Here is a 17988-nt window from a genome sequence, read left to right as displayed (position 1 = left end):
ACATTAACCAGATCCAATCCCCCTCCACCAAAGATAGTAAATGTTCCCACCCCAGCAGTTACTTCTCTTCCTACCCCTGTCCTTTTGCCAGTTCAGCCCACTATTCCACTCTCTAAACATTCTAATACACGTGACCAACATATCACCACTCATAGGACTAGGAGGAAGGGGACCCCTCCAATCCATCTTCCTCCCGAAGCAGCTCCCTTCGTCGTTATTATGACTGCGGTTCCAGAGCTGAACCCAAGCTCGGACGAACCTAGTTGGTCCCTTAGAAATAAGGTTCTACATTGGTTATCTAGTAATAGGCCCCTTCCCCCTTACGCAAATAATAAAGTTACTTCAGTACGGCGAGTTCCCTGGTTAGGTAAAGCACATAAAACACTCCAGGGAGATTGTGTAATTGTGAACTTCGAAGATCCGCACACAGTAGAGCATATTTGCTCATGGGGTCCTCAATACACATCCGATGGCATTAGTACTAGAAGACTTTCCTTCTTTTATCCTCCAGTCCAGCACTATAACACCGGGCCAGAGTGGAACTGGACCCAAGTCGGAAACTGGAATCCTAGACGGGACTGGAACAGCAGGTCCAGGTATGGGGGGAGTGATGTAGCTCCCTCATTTGGCTGGGGCGGAATCCCATTGTCCAACAGATATGACTGTTTGGAAATGGTTGATTGACCATCATCTGTTAGCCTTTATGCTAATTTTCCATCTCCTTCCCCCGGTCACTGCGTTACGGTGCAGACCTCGGTCTTGCTGCCGAGCACAACATCTCTCTCTGCTGCACCCAACTCAGATGCACCTATCCCAGATCTGTCAATTGCCCCACCCATCCCTTCTCGGTCTTCATTCCTTACCAAACATGTACCTACTACCTTCGATCTCCTACCCACCAACTCACCTTCTTCTCTTCTCCCTTTAAAACACTGTCATTCCACACACGTCACCTCACCTAAACCGATTACCACCAGGAGCTCTCCTTCACCGTTTCATCTCCCCGTCTTATTTTGGAACATAGCGGGTCTCCGCTCTAAACTAAAAATCAAATCATGGTTGGACCTCGTTTCGTCTTTTAAAATAGTCTGCCTCCAGGAAACGTGGGCTATAGCTCCGATACATCTGCAGGGCTATATTACGTTCCACTCACCTGCCAGCCCTACCACTCATGGCAGATCCAAGGGGGGTTTAGTTGTTTATCTGTGTAATACCTTACCTTTGCTGAAATCATCTGTCTTACATAACACCCCGAATTTCCAAATTATTTCGCTTGAATTTAGCAAAAGTACTGTTTATCTTTGTATTAATTTTTATAACAACTTTAGTGTATCTGATTGTATTAAATGTGTGAAAGAAATTTCTTTTCTAATTAACGACTATCGTAATAATCACCCAACATCTCTATGTCACACAATTTGGGGGGGTGATTTTAATGTTTCATTGTGCCCTAATTATAGCAAAGGAATTTGTGGTTGGCAGGACGAAAATGACTGTCCATTAACTCATTTTATTCATTCCTGTGCTGGTAACGCTTTGAATGATAGCCTGGCTGAAATGGAACTTGACTTTGCTAACGTGTTGGTAGATCCCCCTATCGATTTTAAGCCTACCTTTCATGGTAGGGGTATGCTGTCCACCATTGATTTTATTCTATGTTCATCATTGCTAAAAGGTAATCTCCAACGGTTTAGCACGGGTTCTGACATTTCAAGCGATCACTACCCCAACAGTATCATCCTGTCCATCCCATGCGGCGGCTCCTTACCTAATAAGATTAGCCACCTAATCCAACAGTCACTGGCCATGGACAAAGTGAATGGCTTTTCTGTTAAATGGTCAAAAATTGACCCTCTAGTTACCTCTGCCAAAGTTATATCCAATTCTCTCCCATGGATAAACAACTGTCTTGCTGTAGATTCTTCACCCCAGTTGATTTTAACTAGTTTTCAAGAGATCCTTTCAGTAATGCGTTCAGTGCTATCTCGCAAACATAATCCCGCTATGAAAGGTTCTATGGGATGGTTCGACAAAACATGTCGCAAAGCCTTATCAGCCTTAAAACTGGCCACAAATAGCACCAACAGAATTCCTTCTCTGATAGCTAAATTAAGAAAGGACTATAAGGTGGCCCAACAGATCCGTAAAAAGGCTCTAAGGAAAAACCTTTGGGACCAATTACACGAGTGCTGCCTAACCAAAGATAGTGCCCAGTTTTGGCGTGTCATTAAATCACCCTTTTTAGCTGAGGATAAGGACTTAGAGGTGGCAATTTCTGCAGAGCTTTGGGTGTCTCATTTTTCGAAAATATTTGGGGGGCCCTCTGACCCTCCTCTATCAGTAGACTCCCCACTTGTTGATCCCGTTGGTGTTTCAACTTACCCCATTGACTTGCACTTTAGCTTGGGTGAGGTTTTGCACGCCCTAGCGCGTTCAAAAACAGGAAAAGCGCCCGGCCCAGACGGTGTTCCCCATGACATCTTCTCTAGCAACTTAGAATTGTGGGCCCCAGTTGTCACCCAGGTGATGGCGGCAGTCTTGTCAAATGGCCTCTTGGATTCCTGGTCCTCCTCCATACTATTGCCGATCTTTAAAAAGGGAGACCGCAGCAACCCTGCCTGTTACAGACCAATTTCCCTCCTGGACTCATTGGGGAAAGTCGCTGGGCGCCTTCTCCTGGAACGACTCCAGGACTGGGCGACGGAAAATAACATCTTAACCGATCTCCAGTATGGGTTCCAGGAGGGCCTTGGTACGATAGAGCAGGCATTAAACCTAACCTTACTGATCGGCAAGTATGTAGGAGCGAAGCGCGGTAACTTGTACGCAGTTTATATTGATCTCAGTTCCGCCTTCGATTGTGTGATCCACTCCAGGCTCTGGTCTACTCTGAGCGACCTTGGAGTGGATCCCCCTCTCGTTAACTTCCTGCGCGAGCTCTACTCCGACGCTACCGCGTGTGTGAGGTTTGGGCTAGCCGGAGAACTAACACCTTCTTTTCCTGTTACGAGAGGAGTAAGGCAGGGCTGTGTCCTGGCCCCTTTCCTTTTCAACCTCTATACCAACGGGGTTGAAAAGGCTTTGTTAAAGGGGAGCCAGGACCTTCCTACTATCGACCATCGTTCAATCCCTGCCTTACTGTACGCGGACGATTCCGTCATTCTAGCTAGGACCCTCATCCAGTTGCAGAAACAAGTAGACAAGTATAACCAGTTCATGTCCTCCTTGGGACTAAAAGTCAACAAGAGCAAGACTTTCGTAACGCACTTTGGTCCCAAAGTAAAACACCCCAAATCTATCTACCTAGAACAGGTTAGACTGGAGCGCGCCAGGGAATATCCTTACCTAGGCATCCTAATGGACGACCAATTAGCCTGGAAACAGGCTGTGGCTTGCAGAAAAATGCACTTCCAAAGAGCAACTTCAGCCTTGGTTTCCTTTTCTCGAAAATTGGGTAAACCTGCTCCTAAAGAGCTGCTTAAGATCTATCAAGCAAAATGCCACAGCGTAGCCACCTACGGCGCTCCCGTTTGGGGCCATGCCCAGGTTGATAGCCTACAATTAGTCCAAACTAAGTTTATTAAATATATCCTGGCTCTACCTAGGAGCGCTCCAATATACGGCTCCCATATCGAGCTGGGCATCGATTATATAATAGATTCCATCAGATGCCAGCCGATTCTTTTATGGCGCCGTATTTGGACAACACCTCAATGTCATCTTACCCGCTCCCTTCTCCAGGATTGCCTTACCTTAGCAAATTGGCAAAAAATTCCCTGGTTACTGTATGTCTCAAACTTTTTTAGGGATATGAATTGTGATGCATATTTTTCTGACCCACTGTCTTTGTCTGACATCAGTAAAAAGGCGCTGAAAATTCTCTGTATGAACCATCTGAGGCATCTCCGCCTCTATACAGAGATACTGAAGCCAAGTAATGTGCACATTTTATCCATACAATCTACCCTTGGTACCCAGCCCTACTTATCCTTTTTCCTATCTAATTTTGAAAAGTATGTGTTAACAAGATTTCGTTTTAATTTATTCTTTCGTCTTGTTACTTTCCCTAATGTGCATAATTGGTCGCACGAAATGGCTTGCTGTCCGTGCGATGGTGTTTCGGTTCAATCAAACATACACACCATTTCTTTCTGTTTTTTCTTTGTTCAACAACGTAAAAAATGGATAATTCCCCTCTTACGTAGCATGGGGTTGAGAACGTGTCGGCCAGCTTTTCTGGCTCTCCAGATGCTGGACACCCCCCATGCTGCTAAATGTGTGGCACTTTTCCTGAAATCCTGTTTAAAAACACGTTCTATGATTGGGTCTTCTATTACATGAATTGACATTCTTCACACTTTGTTTACTCTATCGTAACTATTGTTTTTCCTTTAGTGTCGCACTTAATTTGTATTTTGTATTTTATTTTTCTTTACAGTTTTAATTGTGTATCCATGAAAATTTATTTTGATTGTTAAATTGTACTTTTTATGATTGAATGTTATGTCAATCGAATAAAAGTTTATGAATCGACTCTGTCCTAGCTCGTTGTACCCTGACCTTTACCTAGATCCTCTTACTAGATATTTTTGTTGTGGTTATCATATTACATGGGAGGGGTCAGTAAATTGTTTAAGCTTGTACAACACACCCATCCCTAACAATACTACAGACCGGTGAAAAGGTCCTCACTGGCATTAATGCCCCAGACGTATTTGTATCTCGCTCCAAAATATACTCGGTCTCTAATCTTCTTAGTAAAGACTCCCTGTTGCTCCCCCTTCTAAAGTTCAGAACCAAGTCCAGTAGATAGTATCTGAACTGTTCCAAATTGTTATGGTGCTCGTCTTTAAAATGGCGGGCAGCCGGGTAGGTAGGGCCTTAATTGGTGATTGCCCGGATGTTTTGCAGTATCTGCATGTGTGCCTGTAGCTTGTCACTGCCAATATAGCGCAGTCCGCAGGAACACTCCAACACATACACAACATGATCTGTCTTGCATGTAAGGAATTTCTTAATTATAGTAGGTTTGTCACTGAATGGGATTAGATATGTTTTATTCACCCCAAATGTACAGGCTCGACAGGTGGGACATTTGAAGAAGCCTTTTCTAAGTGATAACCAGGTATCTCCCTCCATTGGTTCTTGACTACTTTAAACAAAAGCATTACTCAATGAGGTAGCTTTTCTGTACGTAATGGAGGGGGATTTGGCAGAATGTGACCTATAATTGGGTTATCCAATACTAACTGCGAGTTTCGCCTGATGATGTTCCTCAGTTGTCTTTCCTGTTTGTTAAACGTGATAATTAACCAAGTTTGCTGTTCCTCGTCTTTCTTCAAAAAGAACAATTGATGGACAGAATGCAAAACAATTTCATACATTCACCCCAGTACAAAGTTCTGGCATAAATCCATAGTTTTTTTGCTCGCCATTCCAGTTTGGACCCACCCATGTGCAAATCAGTCTTGACCCTGCGCCCAATGGGAACAATCCAGCCCGAACTGCCATGCCAGATCCTCCCTGGACTGGAAACCAGCATCCTAGGACCATTTTCGGGGTTTCAGCCGACATCAGCCAGAATAGCTAGACTCCAGTAGCATGGAGAACAAGGGGCCCACGCCTGGGCATACCCGTCCCACTCGGGGTGACAAATGTAAAGCAAACAATTGATGGACAGAATGCAGAACAATGTCATACCTTCAACCCAGGACAGAGATCTGGGCCTAAATCCATCGTTTTTTTGCTCACCATGCCATTCCAGTTTGGACCCAGCCATATGCAAATCAGTCTTGACCCTGCGCCCAATGGGCACAGTCCAGCCCGAACTGCCAGGCCAGATCCTCCCTGGACTGGAAACAAGCATCCTAGGACCGTTTTCGGGTTTTCTGCCGTCATCAGCCAGGATAGCTTGACTCCAGTGGCATGGAGAGCACGGGACCCACAAATCGTCTTTCTTCTGCATGGGTTTAGAGGTTGTATCACAGCTGTTCCTACCAAATAGGAGCTCAGATCTATTGAGCAGTTGTGATTTAGAAATTGCTGAATTGATTGTTTTATCGGAATAACCTCTTGCCAAAAATCAGAGTTTGCTGTCTCGTTGAGCCCTTACCAGGTCTGTGTTACTACATATTCTCTTCAACCTAAGGATTTCCCCATAGGAGATGCTCTGAATCAAATGCTTAGGGTGGAAACTGGTAGCATGCAGCACGGAATTACCGGCTGTTTCCTTATGATGTAACACAGTTTCTATCTTGTTGTCAATAACACAGACCTGTATATCAAGAAAATTGACTGTTTGTGTGCTCACTGCCGCTGTAAAATTAAGATTGATGTCATTAACATTGATCGCTGAAACAAAATACTTCGTACCCCTCCAAATGACAAACAAGTTGTCAATGAATCCTAACCAAATCATTACATGCCCATTCAAGATCGCCCATAGTTTGCCCTGAGGACCAGCTCCTCCCACCAACCTATATATATATATATATATATATATATATATATATATATATACACACACACATTTTTCTCACTTTGGCAGCTCCACTCTGTGAGCCACAAGCACAGAAAGGCTGCAGCAACACAACCCCAATAATAATAATGGAGAAGAATCTGCCTCTTACTTCCTTTTCTCGTGGAATGAACTGTAGATTAAAACTGTTTTTGCAGTGACCACAAGCAGACCTAATGGGCGCGTAGAAATCTCCAGCAGAAAATGTAAGCTCAGCTCCACTCCACTCTCCGTCAAGTCCTCTCAGCGACCGCGCTGCTGGGACCATGGACCACACACTGGGGCCATGGACCACACACTGGGGCCATGGACCACATACAGGGGCCAAACCAGGTCCATAGCCAAAACAACACTTGCGCCACTTCGCCCTGCTCTCCTATATGGACTGCCTACCAGGGCCGAGACTGGGGGCCTAAGTGACTCACTCGCTGCCTCACTCCTTGCTTGCCGAAAGCGTGTGACGTCACACGTGCCGTAATCTCGTGATCGTAATCAGTGGTCAAGGACAGTAAATTTGAAATGCTTTTAGAAATAGAAAAGAATGATCTGGGAAGAATATTGGTAAAAGTTAACTCCAGGATAAGGTATCCTAAGCAAATTGCTACTTCAAGTTGGAGCATATCAAATGTCGTGGTTGTGATGAGTTTGTCCTCTGCCTTCTTTTTTCGTTTGAAGCCATCTCTACTTGTTCTTTTAAGGCCCCAAAGCACATTATTGTGCTAAGGATGTATTTATTACATCTCTGCTAGGTCACATTTTTCATCAGTGCTTGGTTGAAAGTCTGCTCGCTCGTCAAATTTCCATTATGCCTTTCAGTGTCAGCTTTGGTTGGCTTAGGATGTATAGGCGTAGTTGTGCTGAAAGAAATCCATTGTTGATATGTGTCCTTATTTCCATCTGATTTGTTTTGGTCATCAAAGAGCAGGATGATTCGAGGTGTCTCATTCTTGCTTAAATGCATCTGTTATATGGGACATTGTGTGGCATTTATGGGATTACATTGTTTATAATCTAGGGTTGTTTGTGGTTGGAAGTAGTTTGTTAGGTCATTTACATGGACATCGTAGTTTTTTTTTGCCCAAGTTTAGTCAAGTGAGCAGGCTGTCTGCTTCTGTCCATAGATGGTGAAACAAAAGATTTTTCAATTTTTTTGGGGTAGGGTTCTTACTCCAGTCTCTAAATAGTTGTTGACATCATGCCAGCCACGTTGCCTGGCGAAGTCCGATAGATACGTGTAAACTCAATTCAACATTGTGTTTATTTGCTCTGAACTGTTTTTTTTCTTTTGCTGTATTTTTATTAGCCCATTGGAGTTTGATGTCTTATCCTATTTGACAGCTGATTTGTGTTTCTCTTTAATGTTGTTCCATCTTTTGTTTGTCTTCCCTCACCTTGGTTGCATTTGGTAATTCTGTTTTTTACATTGTTTGTGAAGGCAGAGCTCAATGGATGTCATTAAGAAGTGTGTAGTATGGGTCGGACTGTTTCACTTTCATCACAGCATGTGACCCCTCTTCACTTGCATGCTCTGCTTTTTTTATCCAAGACTTGCACAGTGCCTTGGCTGTTCTCCATATGTGCCTTGCCTGGAAAGCGTTTGATCTGGTCAGAGTGAATCATTCTGGTTATTTACTGTTTGGTGGACCCCACGTATCTAGTGGTTGACGGATTACACGAAAACGCTGCTGGGATGTTGTGTGTAATCTCCACCGAATGTATGCTTGCACCTATTAGTAATAATAATAATTTCTCTATTGTGTAGTTAATAAAAACCATTACAATATAGTAATAAGTAAAAAAGATACTTTCATATGCGGACTGTTATGCAAAGGAGTATAAAATTTAAAAACAACCGTTAATAAAAGTACTAAAAACACAATTGTTCTTGAGAACCTAGTAGTTTCGAAAACTTATTCTAAATTAGCCAGTGCAATTTGAAGTTCAAAAGTTCAGGCTTGTATTGGCTTTTCAAGTTTTTTTCTTCTCAAAATTAATTACGTATTTAATTATTTGACAAATGAATTGTGGATCCGCTGAATCCAATGCGTGAAGTATCTCTGAGCGACATGTGCAAATTCCTTTTTCGTTGAACTTTACCCTAAGTAGACTCCGGCGTTCACAAACCATTACTATACAAATCAAGTGGATGATGTCTTGTACTGGAGCACCACAAAGATTACAGTCCCTCGGGCCTGGTGTCTTCCAGCCCGGTTGGTCGGCGCTTGTTGGCAGTTTACCCATGCGTAGCTGTAAATACTTTAGTTTTAAATGCGATGGAAAAGCAATGCCTAGTCTTTTGTAGGATTGTATTATCATCCAGGCGTGTGCACGGCGTCTAAGGGTTGTTTTGTCTTCGATCAACGAGTGCATGTTGACTGCCTTTTTTACGGTCAGCTTAAAAGATGTTACTGGTAACTTCCTTATCCACATTGAATCCATCTCAGTACTTTTCAGGGAGGAATTTAAGTACTTCGCATACTGGGATTTGGAGTTGCTTTGCACTTTGCACCTATTAGTATATCTTTTTAACTTCTAGTTTTGTTTGTTTGATGCACACATGGGTTTGGCTCCTCTGACATCACTGTATAAATCCCCCGAGTGGGAATGGGACTTCATTGCATGCTTCAGTTTCCTGATTCTTCAATGTAGACTCCTCTGCTTTGTTGTATCACATGTACAGAGTGAGGTGTTTCTGCTGCATGTTATATGGAGGGAGAAGGGGTGGTGCCTAAACACATTTTTACTAACTAGGCTGTGCCGATGACCCTGATCTGTAGGCAGGTGAGAAACTACTGTTAAACATAACAAGTAGAGTCTGGGAGCGCGGCTAACGTCCAGCATACATACTGCCTAGATGCATATGTAATCACAAGGGTATGCAGTTCCTGTATAGTCCTAGGAAAAGAGCAAAGCTGTTATCGGAAGAAACTGGGCAAGCAGATCGGGGTGGGGGGGGATCTGATCGCTCCGAAGCAATAGTTCTCACACTCCCACATGTGTGTCATGCTTCATCATAGGGCAGCTCCTCATTGGACCGGCGCTGCAAGGCCAACAGGCCCCTAGAGGGGACTCTTTGCCGGAGGTCTTTTGAAAATAAGACTCAGTGATGAAGTGTGTGTGGAGTTAGTGTGTGTACATTAGAGACCGTGGTTTAAAAATGACCAAGAGAAATCCTTTGGGAGTTTAATAAGCAGGTTCTCTTGTCATAAATAAAAGCAAGTAGTGGCTGTGTTGGAGGCAATGATCCTGTACAGCTCACAAAGTGGTATAAGCTTTTAACATGAGGCGCTGCTCGATGATAAAGCATGACACCCATTTGGGTGTGTGGACACATTGCTTTTACCCCCGGTCTATAAGAAGGAGAGATAGCTTAGGGGTGGGGTTCTTGTTCTTTAGAAGAGTTGAGAGGGCAGTACAAGGGTTTGTAGAGAAAGGAAGGTCCGGATCCTTGGACCTACGTAGGGCAGTGCTTGGATACCCTCTCTCTCATGGGAAACGGGGAAGGAAAACTGTAACTCTGGTTTTCTAGAGCTGTCCAGACTACCGTGTGGTGGTCTCAATAGGTTGGAGACTAGTAGTCCCTATAGGAAAGGCAGCACTTTGGTGGGATTCATCCCTCCAAGTGATTTTCACCCTGCCACATAGAGAAGAGGGATCTCTTATCTTTGTGGCAGGGTGAATATCACTTGGCATCATGCAAGTAGAGATATGCCTGCTTTAGTCAGTCTTCTCTTGAAGATCTAGGACACTTTTTTCTGTTAAAGCTGTTCCTTTCATTAGTTATTCTTCTTAGATGAAATCAATCAAATGTTTAATTAAACACGTATCATCCTTTCACGATGTGCATGCACTGCTAGAAAAATGGTGGACGTTCGTTCATATGGCATCATAACTTGCCTTAGCATTGCCCTCTTGGGTCACTGTGTTGAAATGCATATAGATGTTTATTTGAAAAAAAATGCTTTAAAGTCTCTTTATGCTTTAGAGAGAAAAACTCGAATCAAAGGAATATAGGTACAGCACTTGCTCCACTCTAAATCCATTGTTCTTTCAGTTTTTAGTCTGCTACTTACTCGTCAGTTCAAGCCAGGTCATTTTACTCCAAAAGGATGGTTTGATAAAGATTGCACGCGAGCTTTAAAAATTCTGAAGAAAGCCTTACAATCTATACCAAAGTCACCATTGGAGATTCGTCAGGCTAGATCTCGGTACCACCTTGCCATAAAGAGTAGGAAAAAATCTTTGAAAGCGGAAGCTTGGCAGGCACTGTTGTCAACTAGTGAAAGCTGTGATTCCTCAGCTTTTTGGAAATTTGTTAAAGCCCCACTTCCGTGGGTCAAAATGCCCGAGAGGAGGTTAGATCTGGCAATTGATGGAGATACTTGGGCTGCATATTTCCAAAAGCTGTATAGCAAACCTAGTCTTTCTGACACATCTCCAGCGGATCCCACTCCTTCTTTCAATGGTACCACAATGGGTCTGAGAGAGGGATCTCCTAATATTGTTTTCCTATGTGAGGAGGTTACTCTCGCCATTAGAGAAAGCCCTTCTGGCAAGGCCCCCAGCCCAGACGCCATTCCAGTGGATGTCTTTAAGGCCGAAATAGACTTTTGGGCCCCGTTATTAACTTCTGCCTTGAACTGCGCAAATGCTTATGGCCAAATTCCAACCTGGGCAGAGGCCATTGTGGTACCCATATATAAAAAAGGAGATAGGCATGTACCCTCTTGTTACCGTCCTATCTCCTTGCTTGATGCGCTAATGAAAGTCGCGGGACGTATCATCTTAAAACGTATCCAAAGCTGGACAGAGGAGGCGGATCTACTTTCTAGATTTCAATATGGCTTTCGAACTGGTAGGGGCACAGTCGAACAGAGTTTGAATTTATACTTTCTAATGTCAAAATACGTGGAGGCTAAAAATGGTAACCTCTTTGTAACATTTATAGATTTGAGCTCTGCGTTCGACTGTGTCGTCCATGACCAGTTATGGAGTGTTCTTAAGCAACTGGGGTTGAACTCATCCATTCTTAACTTTATCATGGATTTGTATAGAGATGCGGGGGCTAGGGTGCGGTATGGACAGAGAGGGGAATGTTCCCCTAGATTCACCATTGCTAGAGGTGTGAGGCAGGGGTGCATATTAGCCCCCCTGCTCTTCTCTCTTTACATAAACGGTGTTGGCGACCATATGCGGAGGGATGAATGTGACTACCCTAAGGTGGAGGGTCATGACGTCCCAATCTTGTTATATGCCGATGACGCGGCTATATTGTCTCAAACAAGGTTGGGGCTGCAAAGGGCTGTTACGAAATTTACTCACTTCATGCAAGAAAAGGGTCTGAAAGTAAATATTGGTAAGACCTTTTCCCTGGCTTGCAGTAAGGGTACCAAGAAAATCCGATGGCCGATATTTATTGAAGGACAAAAAATAGATACCGTAGAACAATTTCCTTATTTGGGTATCTATTTTTATAGAAAGATGACCTGGCAGTCTGCTGTAAAAGCCAGGACGCTTGCCTTTACTAGAGCGACTGGGGCTTTGCGGGATTTTGCTAGCAAAATAGGGGGGAGACCTGTCAAGCAGCTTATTACCATCTATAAAGCAAAATGTGTAGCAACAGCAATCTATGGGGCTGGACTCTGGGGAATTGACACTATTACATCTATCCAGAAAGTTGAAAACCAGTTCCTAAGGTACTTGCTAGGGATCCCGAAGTCAACATCTATTTATATGATCCATATAGAGCTGGGGCTACCGTTTATTTCTGACGTAATTAAGACTGAGCCCTTTCTCCTATGGCACAAGATTTGGACCACCACAGAGACCGCTTTTAACCGAGAAATAATTCTGACAGCCAAAAACTAGATGGGGCTAAACATATAAAATGGTTGTCATACGTTAAAAGGTTTTGCTTTGAAATTGGTCGCCCAGAGTATTTCACTGACCCTCTGAGCATATTACCCGGAAAGCTTTGAGAAAGATCACCTAGAGGCAAAAAGATGGACTATTCAAAAATCTCATAAAACTGTCTTGGATTTTCAAAGGATTACCTTGTCCCAGGGTCTACAATTATACCTTTTTTCTGACATCACTTGCTTCACAAGAATGCTCCTCTCTAGACTCAGATTGGGCTCCTTTTTTCGGCTTATTACTTTCCCCTCCTGCAATGACTGGTCCCGAAATTTGCCCCCTTCCCCATGCGATGACATTTCACCCCAATCCAATATCCATTTTATATTGTTTTGTAAATATTACCTAGTCCCCAGAAAATCCTTATTGAAACCATTATTGAAGACCTGGGGTCTGCGGTCCTGTAAAGATGCTTTTGACCGATTACAACAACTGGAGAACAGGGACGTGATATTTACTATGGGAAAATTCTTGAAATTGCTGCTAAAATTCAGAAATTCGTTAATTTAGGAATCTGTTACGATGGGTCATATGGATTTGCATAAATATCTATTGTTCTTTTATTGTTTTAATGGAAAATGTAACCCCTCTGTTCCTTGAAACTCATGTTTCTTTTATGGATTTACATTTGCATTTCTTAAAACTTTTAATGATAAATTGATTATTGTAATGTACGCTTTTATGATATCCTTGTGATAATCGAATAAAGCTTATTTTGATTTGATTTGATTAGTCTGCCTGGGGTGTGTTCGATTTCCAATGGGGCCAGATAACCACTGCTCTTGACCATCATCTTCTTTCCAGTGATATGTTGTTTATTAAATCTGTTCTAATGACCTAATAACTATGTATTTTGTAGTGTAAATGTGATCATTGTGTTGGTATCCCCATAATATGGTAATGCATCTCTTTATTTCTCAATTAACTTCTAGTTATGTTTTTTTTTTTTACCTTTTGAAGACGGTGCCCTATTGTACGGAAACATTCTTGTTGTAAATAGCAGAACCACACTGGCTTTACAGCTTCCTGATCAGGTATCAGGAGCGCACTTTTCAGAGCGAACAATGTCAGTGTCACTTTAATTTTGAATTTGAGACCACTAACACAGATGGCACCGAAATGGTGTGTTGGTACTTAAAATACTGTAGGCCTCTGTATCGCTAGGGACAGGTTACTCTGCTATCATGTTAACCCCCTCAATCACCTTCTGAAACGCTGAGCAGAAGTTTTTCTTTCTTTCTTTTTTTTAGAATACACTGGGGAAAGGGTATATAATCTGTAAGGAAGACGCATATTCAGATTGTAAACACTTGGGGAAACTACTGAAATTCCTTTGTGACCCAACATATGCAAATTTACTGTAACGGAACGAAAAACTGATACCATCTTTTCTAAACCTCGTTACAGTCATGAAATTAGTATGTGAGACACGTCTGCCATATGGTCTTCTGAAAACAAAGTGCCACTATTTCAGATAAGGGTGAATGTCATTAAAATAATTTTTTTTCATCTTTAAGGTTAGTTGGATTCTATCGGTTGCACATATGAAAAATGGCGGTACCATTTGTGGAAGATTGGGATCTGGTGCAGACTTTGGGAGAAGGAGCTTATGGAGAGTACGTAGCACATTCTTGTAATTCTCAGTGTATGGATCTCACCTGCTCCATGGCCATGCACTTCAAATCATCATTGAAGATAACTTGTTTGGGCAGCAATGCTGAGCTGAAAACATTTTGCAAAAACTACTACTTTAGCTTCATTCAAAATTCTTTTGCGTTTGACTGGGTTAATGTTCGGTATCCTGAGACTGCCAAAGTGTGTGTGTGTGGGGGGGGGAGAGTGGGGCGGTAGGAGGTGGCGCTAAGATGTCCATGTATTTTCCTTGGGATGCAGAATGCAACCAGCTGCTCTAAAATATATGAAAACTTGAGAATTTTCACTTTATCACTACTTTAATTTGCTTGTGGCTATTGAAAAAGACTGCAGGTTCTATCAGCACTTTTAAACTGTGTGCCATGGTTGTCTGTTGCATTAGTCTGTACAATTTCCTAGATGCTCGGACATGCAGAATAATTTCTAATCTGTAAAACGCACCCTGAAAGTCAATTGACAGTGGCCTTTTTCCCCTCTGACAGAGTGCAACTGGCTGTGAACAAACGCACTGAAGAAGCTGTGGCAGTAAAAATAGTTGACATGAAGCGTGCAGCAGACTGTCCAGAAAACATCAAAAAAGAGATCTGCATCAATAAAATGCTAAATCACACTAACATAGTCAAGTTTTATGGGCACCGGCGCGAAGGTACCATCCAATATCTTTTTCTGGAGTACTGCAGCGGTGGAGAGCTGTTTGATCGAATTGGTAAGAGTTGAAGATGTTATCGCAAAATGTTTAAGGCTCTTTTCAGATCCTTCAATAATAGTAATGGTTTCAGAATGACCTATTTAAATATTATTCAAAGCTGTTTAGGTGCAGGTCGAGGACCTTTTGTTTGTATGCTAGTTCCACAGATGTGTACTTTAATCGGCGTGGCTGAACTTCACTGATCCTGGATTTAAGTACCTAGATCCCTTGATGGCTCTGCTTGATTTAAGCACTTTCTGTCCTATTAGAAGTTGAATGGTGTAACAGTATAGAAGAGAGTCAGATAGTGTTTTACCCTTACTGCCTTGAGCGCATTCTCAAAGTTACTCGTAAGAAATGCTGATTTGATGTCTCCTTTCATTGACTTTTTTTTAAGTGAGGGGTTCATGTCCGTTTCTGAATGGGCCATTGTCCAGCATACTAAAACTATTCGGTCAATACGACTTGCCTAACAAGCATTGAAAATGCAATAGGTCTCGCCTTTTATTAAGGTAAAGCCATTTGCTTTGCTATACAATACCATTGGCAAAGCAAATGGCTTTAAAAGGTGAGACCTATTGCATTTTCAATGCTTGTTCTGACCTGTTTGAGCCTAAGGAAGATAGCCCCTTAGGCTCTCACAGCGCCATAGTGCCCTCTAGGGGCTCACCTTGTTATGATACCTTACAATTTGTTGGCCTAGCTGTCACTTTTAGCTTGAAGGATACTATGAACACCATCTCTGTGCTAAAAACATCTAAGGCACCAGGACCAGATAAAATTCCACTGGACCTCTTTAAATTAGAACCCCAGATTTGGTCACTTTATTTTAATCTGCTTTCTAATGCTATAGCGCGAGGTGAGGAGATACCTGATTCCTGGAGAGGGGCCAAGATTGTTACCATATATAAGAAGGGTGATGCATGCGCACCCTCGAATTACAGGCCAATAGGCCTAATCGACAATGCCCAGATTTTTGCTAAAGAAATCCTTGACAAATTGCTCCATTAGATAGACACAAATAATATCATGTCAGATCACCAAACTGGGTTTCTCTGTAAGATGAGTACTACAGATCAAATTTCCAGATTCACCATGCTACACTGGAAATATACACTACTACATCAGTTAGAATCTTTATGTGGCGTTTGTTGATCTTAGGGCCGCCTTTGATCTCATGCCCAGCACAAATCTGTGGTCTGTCTTAAATATGATGGATGTTCCGGGGAACTTAATCCATCTCATGTCCCAGCTGTATAGTAACAACTTTCCCCAGGTACGGTGTGGGCATGCAGGAGAGTTAACTAAACGCATCCCTATACAGCGGGGTGTACGACAAGGGTGTGTCCTTGCTCCCACGCTCTTTACCCTGTATATAAATGAAGCCGCTGATATCTTGAAGAATTGCAGAAATGACTCCCTTTCACAAAATGGTAATAAAGTACTGATTCTTTTATTTGCTGATGACCCCCTCCACATTTCTAAGACTCCAATGGGTCTCCAGCTCCTTGGTGATAAATTTACAGATTTTTCTGTGTCAAGGGGCTTGTAGCTCAATGCTAATAAAACCAAATATATAGTATTTGGAAAGGGTGCGGTCAAAAATTCAATCGTACAGGCTGGGGGAGAAGCAATCGAGAGGGTGAGGAGCTTCGATTATCTAGGAGTTAAGGTAATAGAGAGCCTGAAGCGGAATGATCAGCTAAGGAAAAGTGCACTACTACTTGAGCACAGATCAAAAGCTATTAATAAATAGGCTGCATAGGCAAACAAGCTCCCGTGCTCATTTTTACAGGCAGTTGGCACAAATGTGGCAGACTACTGATTGTGCCTTTAAGTGTCTAGGTCAAATTTTTAACTACTGTTTTACTCTGACAATATCCATTTTATATATATATATTATTTAAAGCTAATTTTTTGTGTTTTTATGTACTGGTTGCTTAATTTGCACATAGCTCTGCTTGACCTTTGCTCTTAATTTGGACACAAGTAATGGCTAAAGAAAATGAATTCTGAGTAGTATTGTTTTTAAAGGAATTGTGTTGTGACATGTCTTAAAATGGTTTTTGAAAGTATTCCCGCAATGTTTTGCACGTGTGCACTTTTATGGTAGGGGGCTACCGAATAAAGTATATTACTACTACTACAGCAATGTCCTTGTTCCAGAGTGCCTAAACTGTAAACTACCCTACACAGGGGAGAATTTGGGCACTAAGATTCTATTTAACTTCAGTCTGTGAGCCCATGAGTGTGCATATTGCCAGTTGGTGTCTATCCTTTTTATGTGATACTGAATATATCTTCTTAGTTAATGGCTTACATTTCCCACAGCTATCATAGCCCCTCTCCATGCCCAGAACGTGTTTTTTTCAGGCTGGAATATCACCTTCAAATGGTCTAAAGAGGTTTTTGCCAAAATGCAGCCTACGCTTAGGACATCTTACACCACTAAAAAGGCAGTCCTTTGATAAGAGTTTTGTTTGTACTCCGTTGTCTACAAGCTAAAATGTAAAAAACACATCGACCAGGCTAATTGGCACAGAGCACCCCAACAAGAAAGCCAGCCTTTGGTGCAGTCGCAAGTTGTGGTCATGGGGATTCATAAGGTCACCGAAGGGAAGGCAGTGGTAGAGTTAACTAAAAGAAAAAAAAGTCAAATGTTTGCTAGCCGACTGTGTTTCATTGACGTGTAGTGATGGAGGATTTAGATAGATGTGTCCTGCATCTCCCTGCTGTTCAGTTGTCCATGGTGGTTTACTCTTCAGGCAAGTAAATGTGTTGGGCCTGAAACATCATCCAGGCAGGTTTCAGTTACTGCCACGAAGTTCAAGTTCCTGCTGGCATTAAGGTAGCACAACACGTAGCGGTGCACTGCCTACCAAATGTTTCCACTAATAACCTATTGCTGGTATCTGAAGAGGCCATCTTCCAGATGGTGTCACTCTACACATCGCCTGAAATTATTGAGTAAGCGGAAGGTCATTAAGGTAGCAAGATAGAACAGAAACGGATCTTAAAACAGACTGTTCATTCTATGATATTAGATTTGGACAAAATGATGAATTTATCTCCTACTCTTTCGAGCTGCCTGGGGCTCACTCCTCTGTGGCACCATTGAGGATTCTGTGGATTTAACCTACACTTGGGCTTGCAGGAGTATTTAAAGGCAATACATTATTTGGCCTGATTCCCTCCTGGAAAGCATTTGTAGATTTCT

At 42.5% G+C, this 17988-nt stretch overlaps 1 protein-coding gene across 1 annotated transcript in view; it reads left to right on the top strand.

Moving 5' to 3' along the window:
• The window catches only part of CHEK1 (checkpoint kinase 1), a 188031-nt gene that overhangs the window by 20061 nt on the left and 149982 nt on the right, over positions 1-17988 (top strand). Inside the window, exons 2-3 of the mRNA XM_078682330.1 lie at positions 13948-14046; positions 14566-14789. Coding sequence (XP_078538456.1) covers positions 13982-14046; positions 14566-14789 — 289 coding nt within the window. The 5' untranslated portion in view covers positions 13948-13981. The remainder of the gene's footprint in view (positions 1-13947; positions 14047-14565; positions 14790-17988) is intronic.

This window comes from Lissotriton helveticus, chromosome 3_1 (genome assembly GCF_964261635.1).
Source record: "Lissotriton helveticus chromosome 3_1, aLisHel1.1, whole genome shotgun sequence".
In the NCBI taxonomy this organism is placed as follows: Eukaryota; Metazoa; Chordata; class Amphibia; order Caudata; family Salamandridae; genus Lissotriton; species Lissotriton helveticus.
Note: the sequence above shows the minus strand (reverse complement) of the source record. Positions and strands in the feature narration are given on the sequence as shown.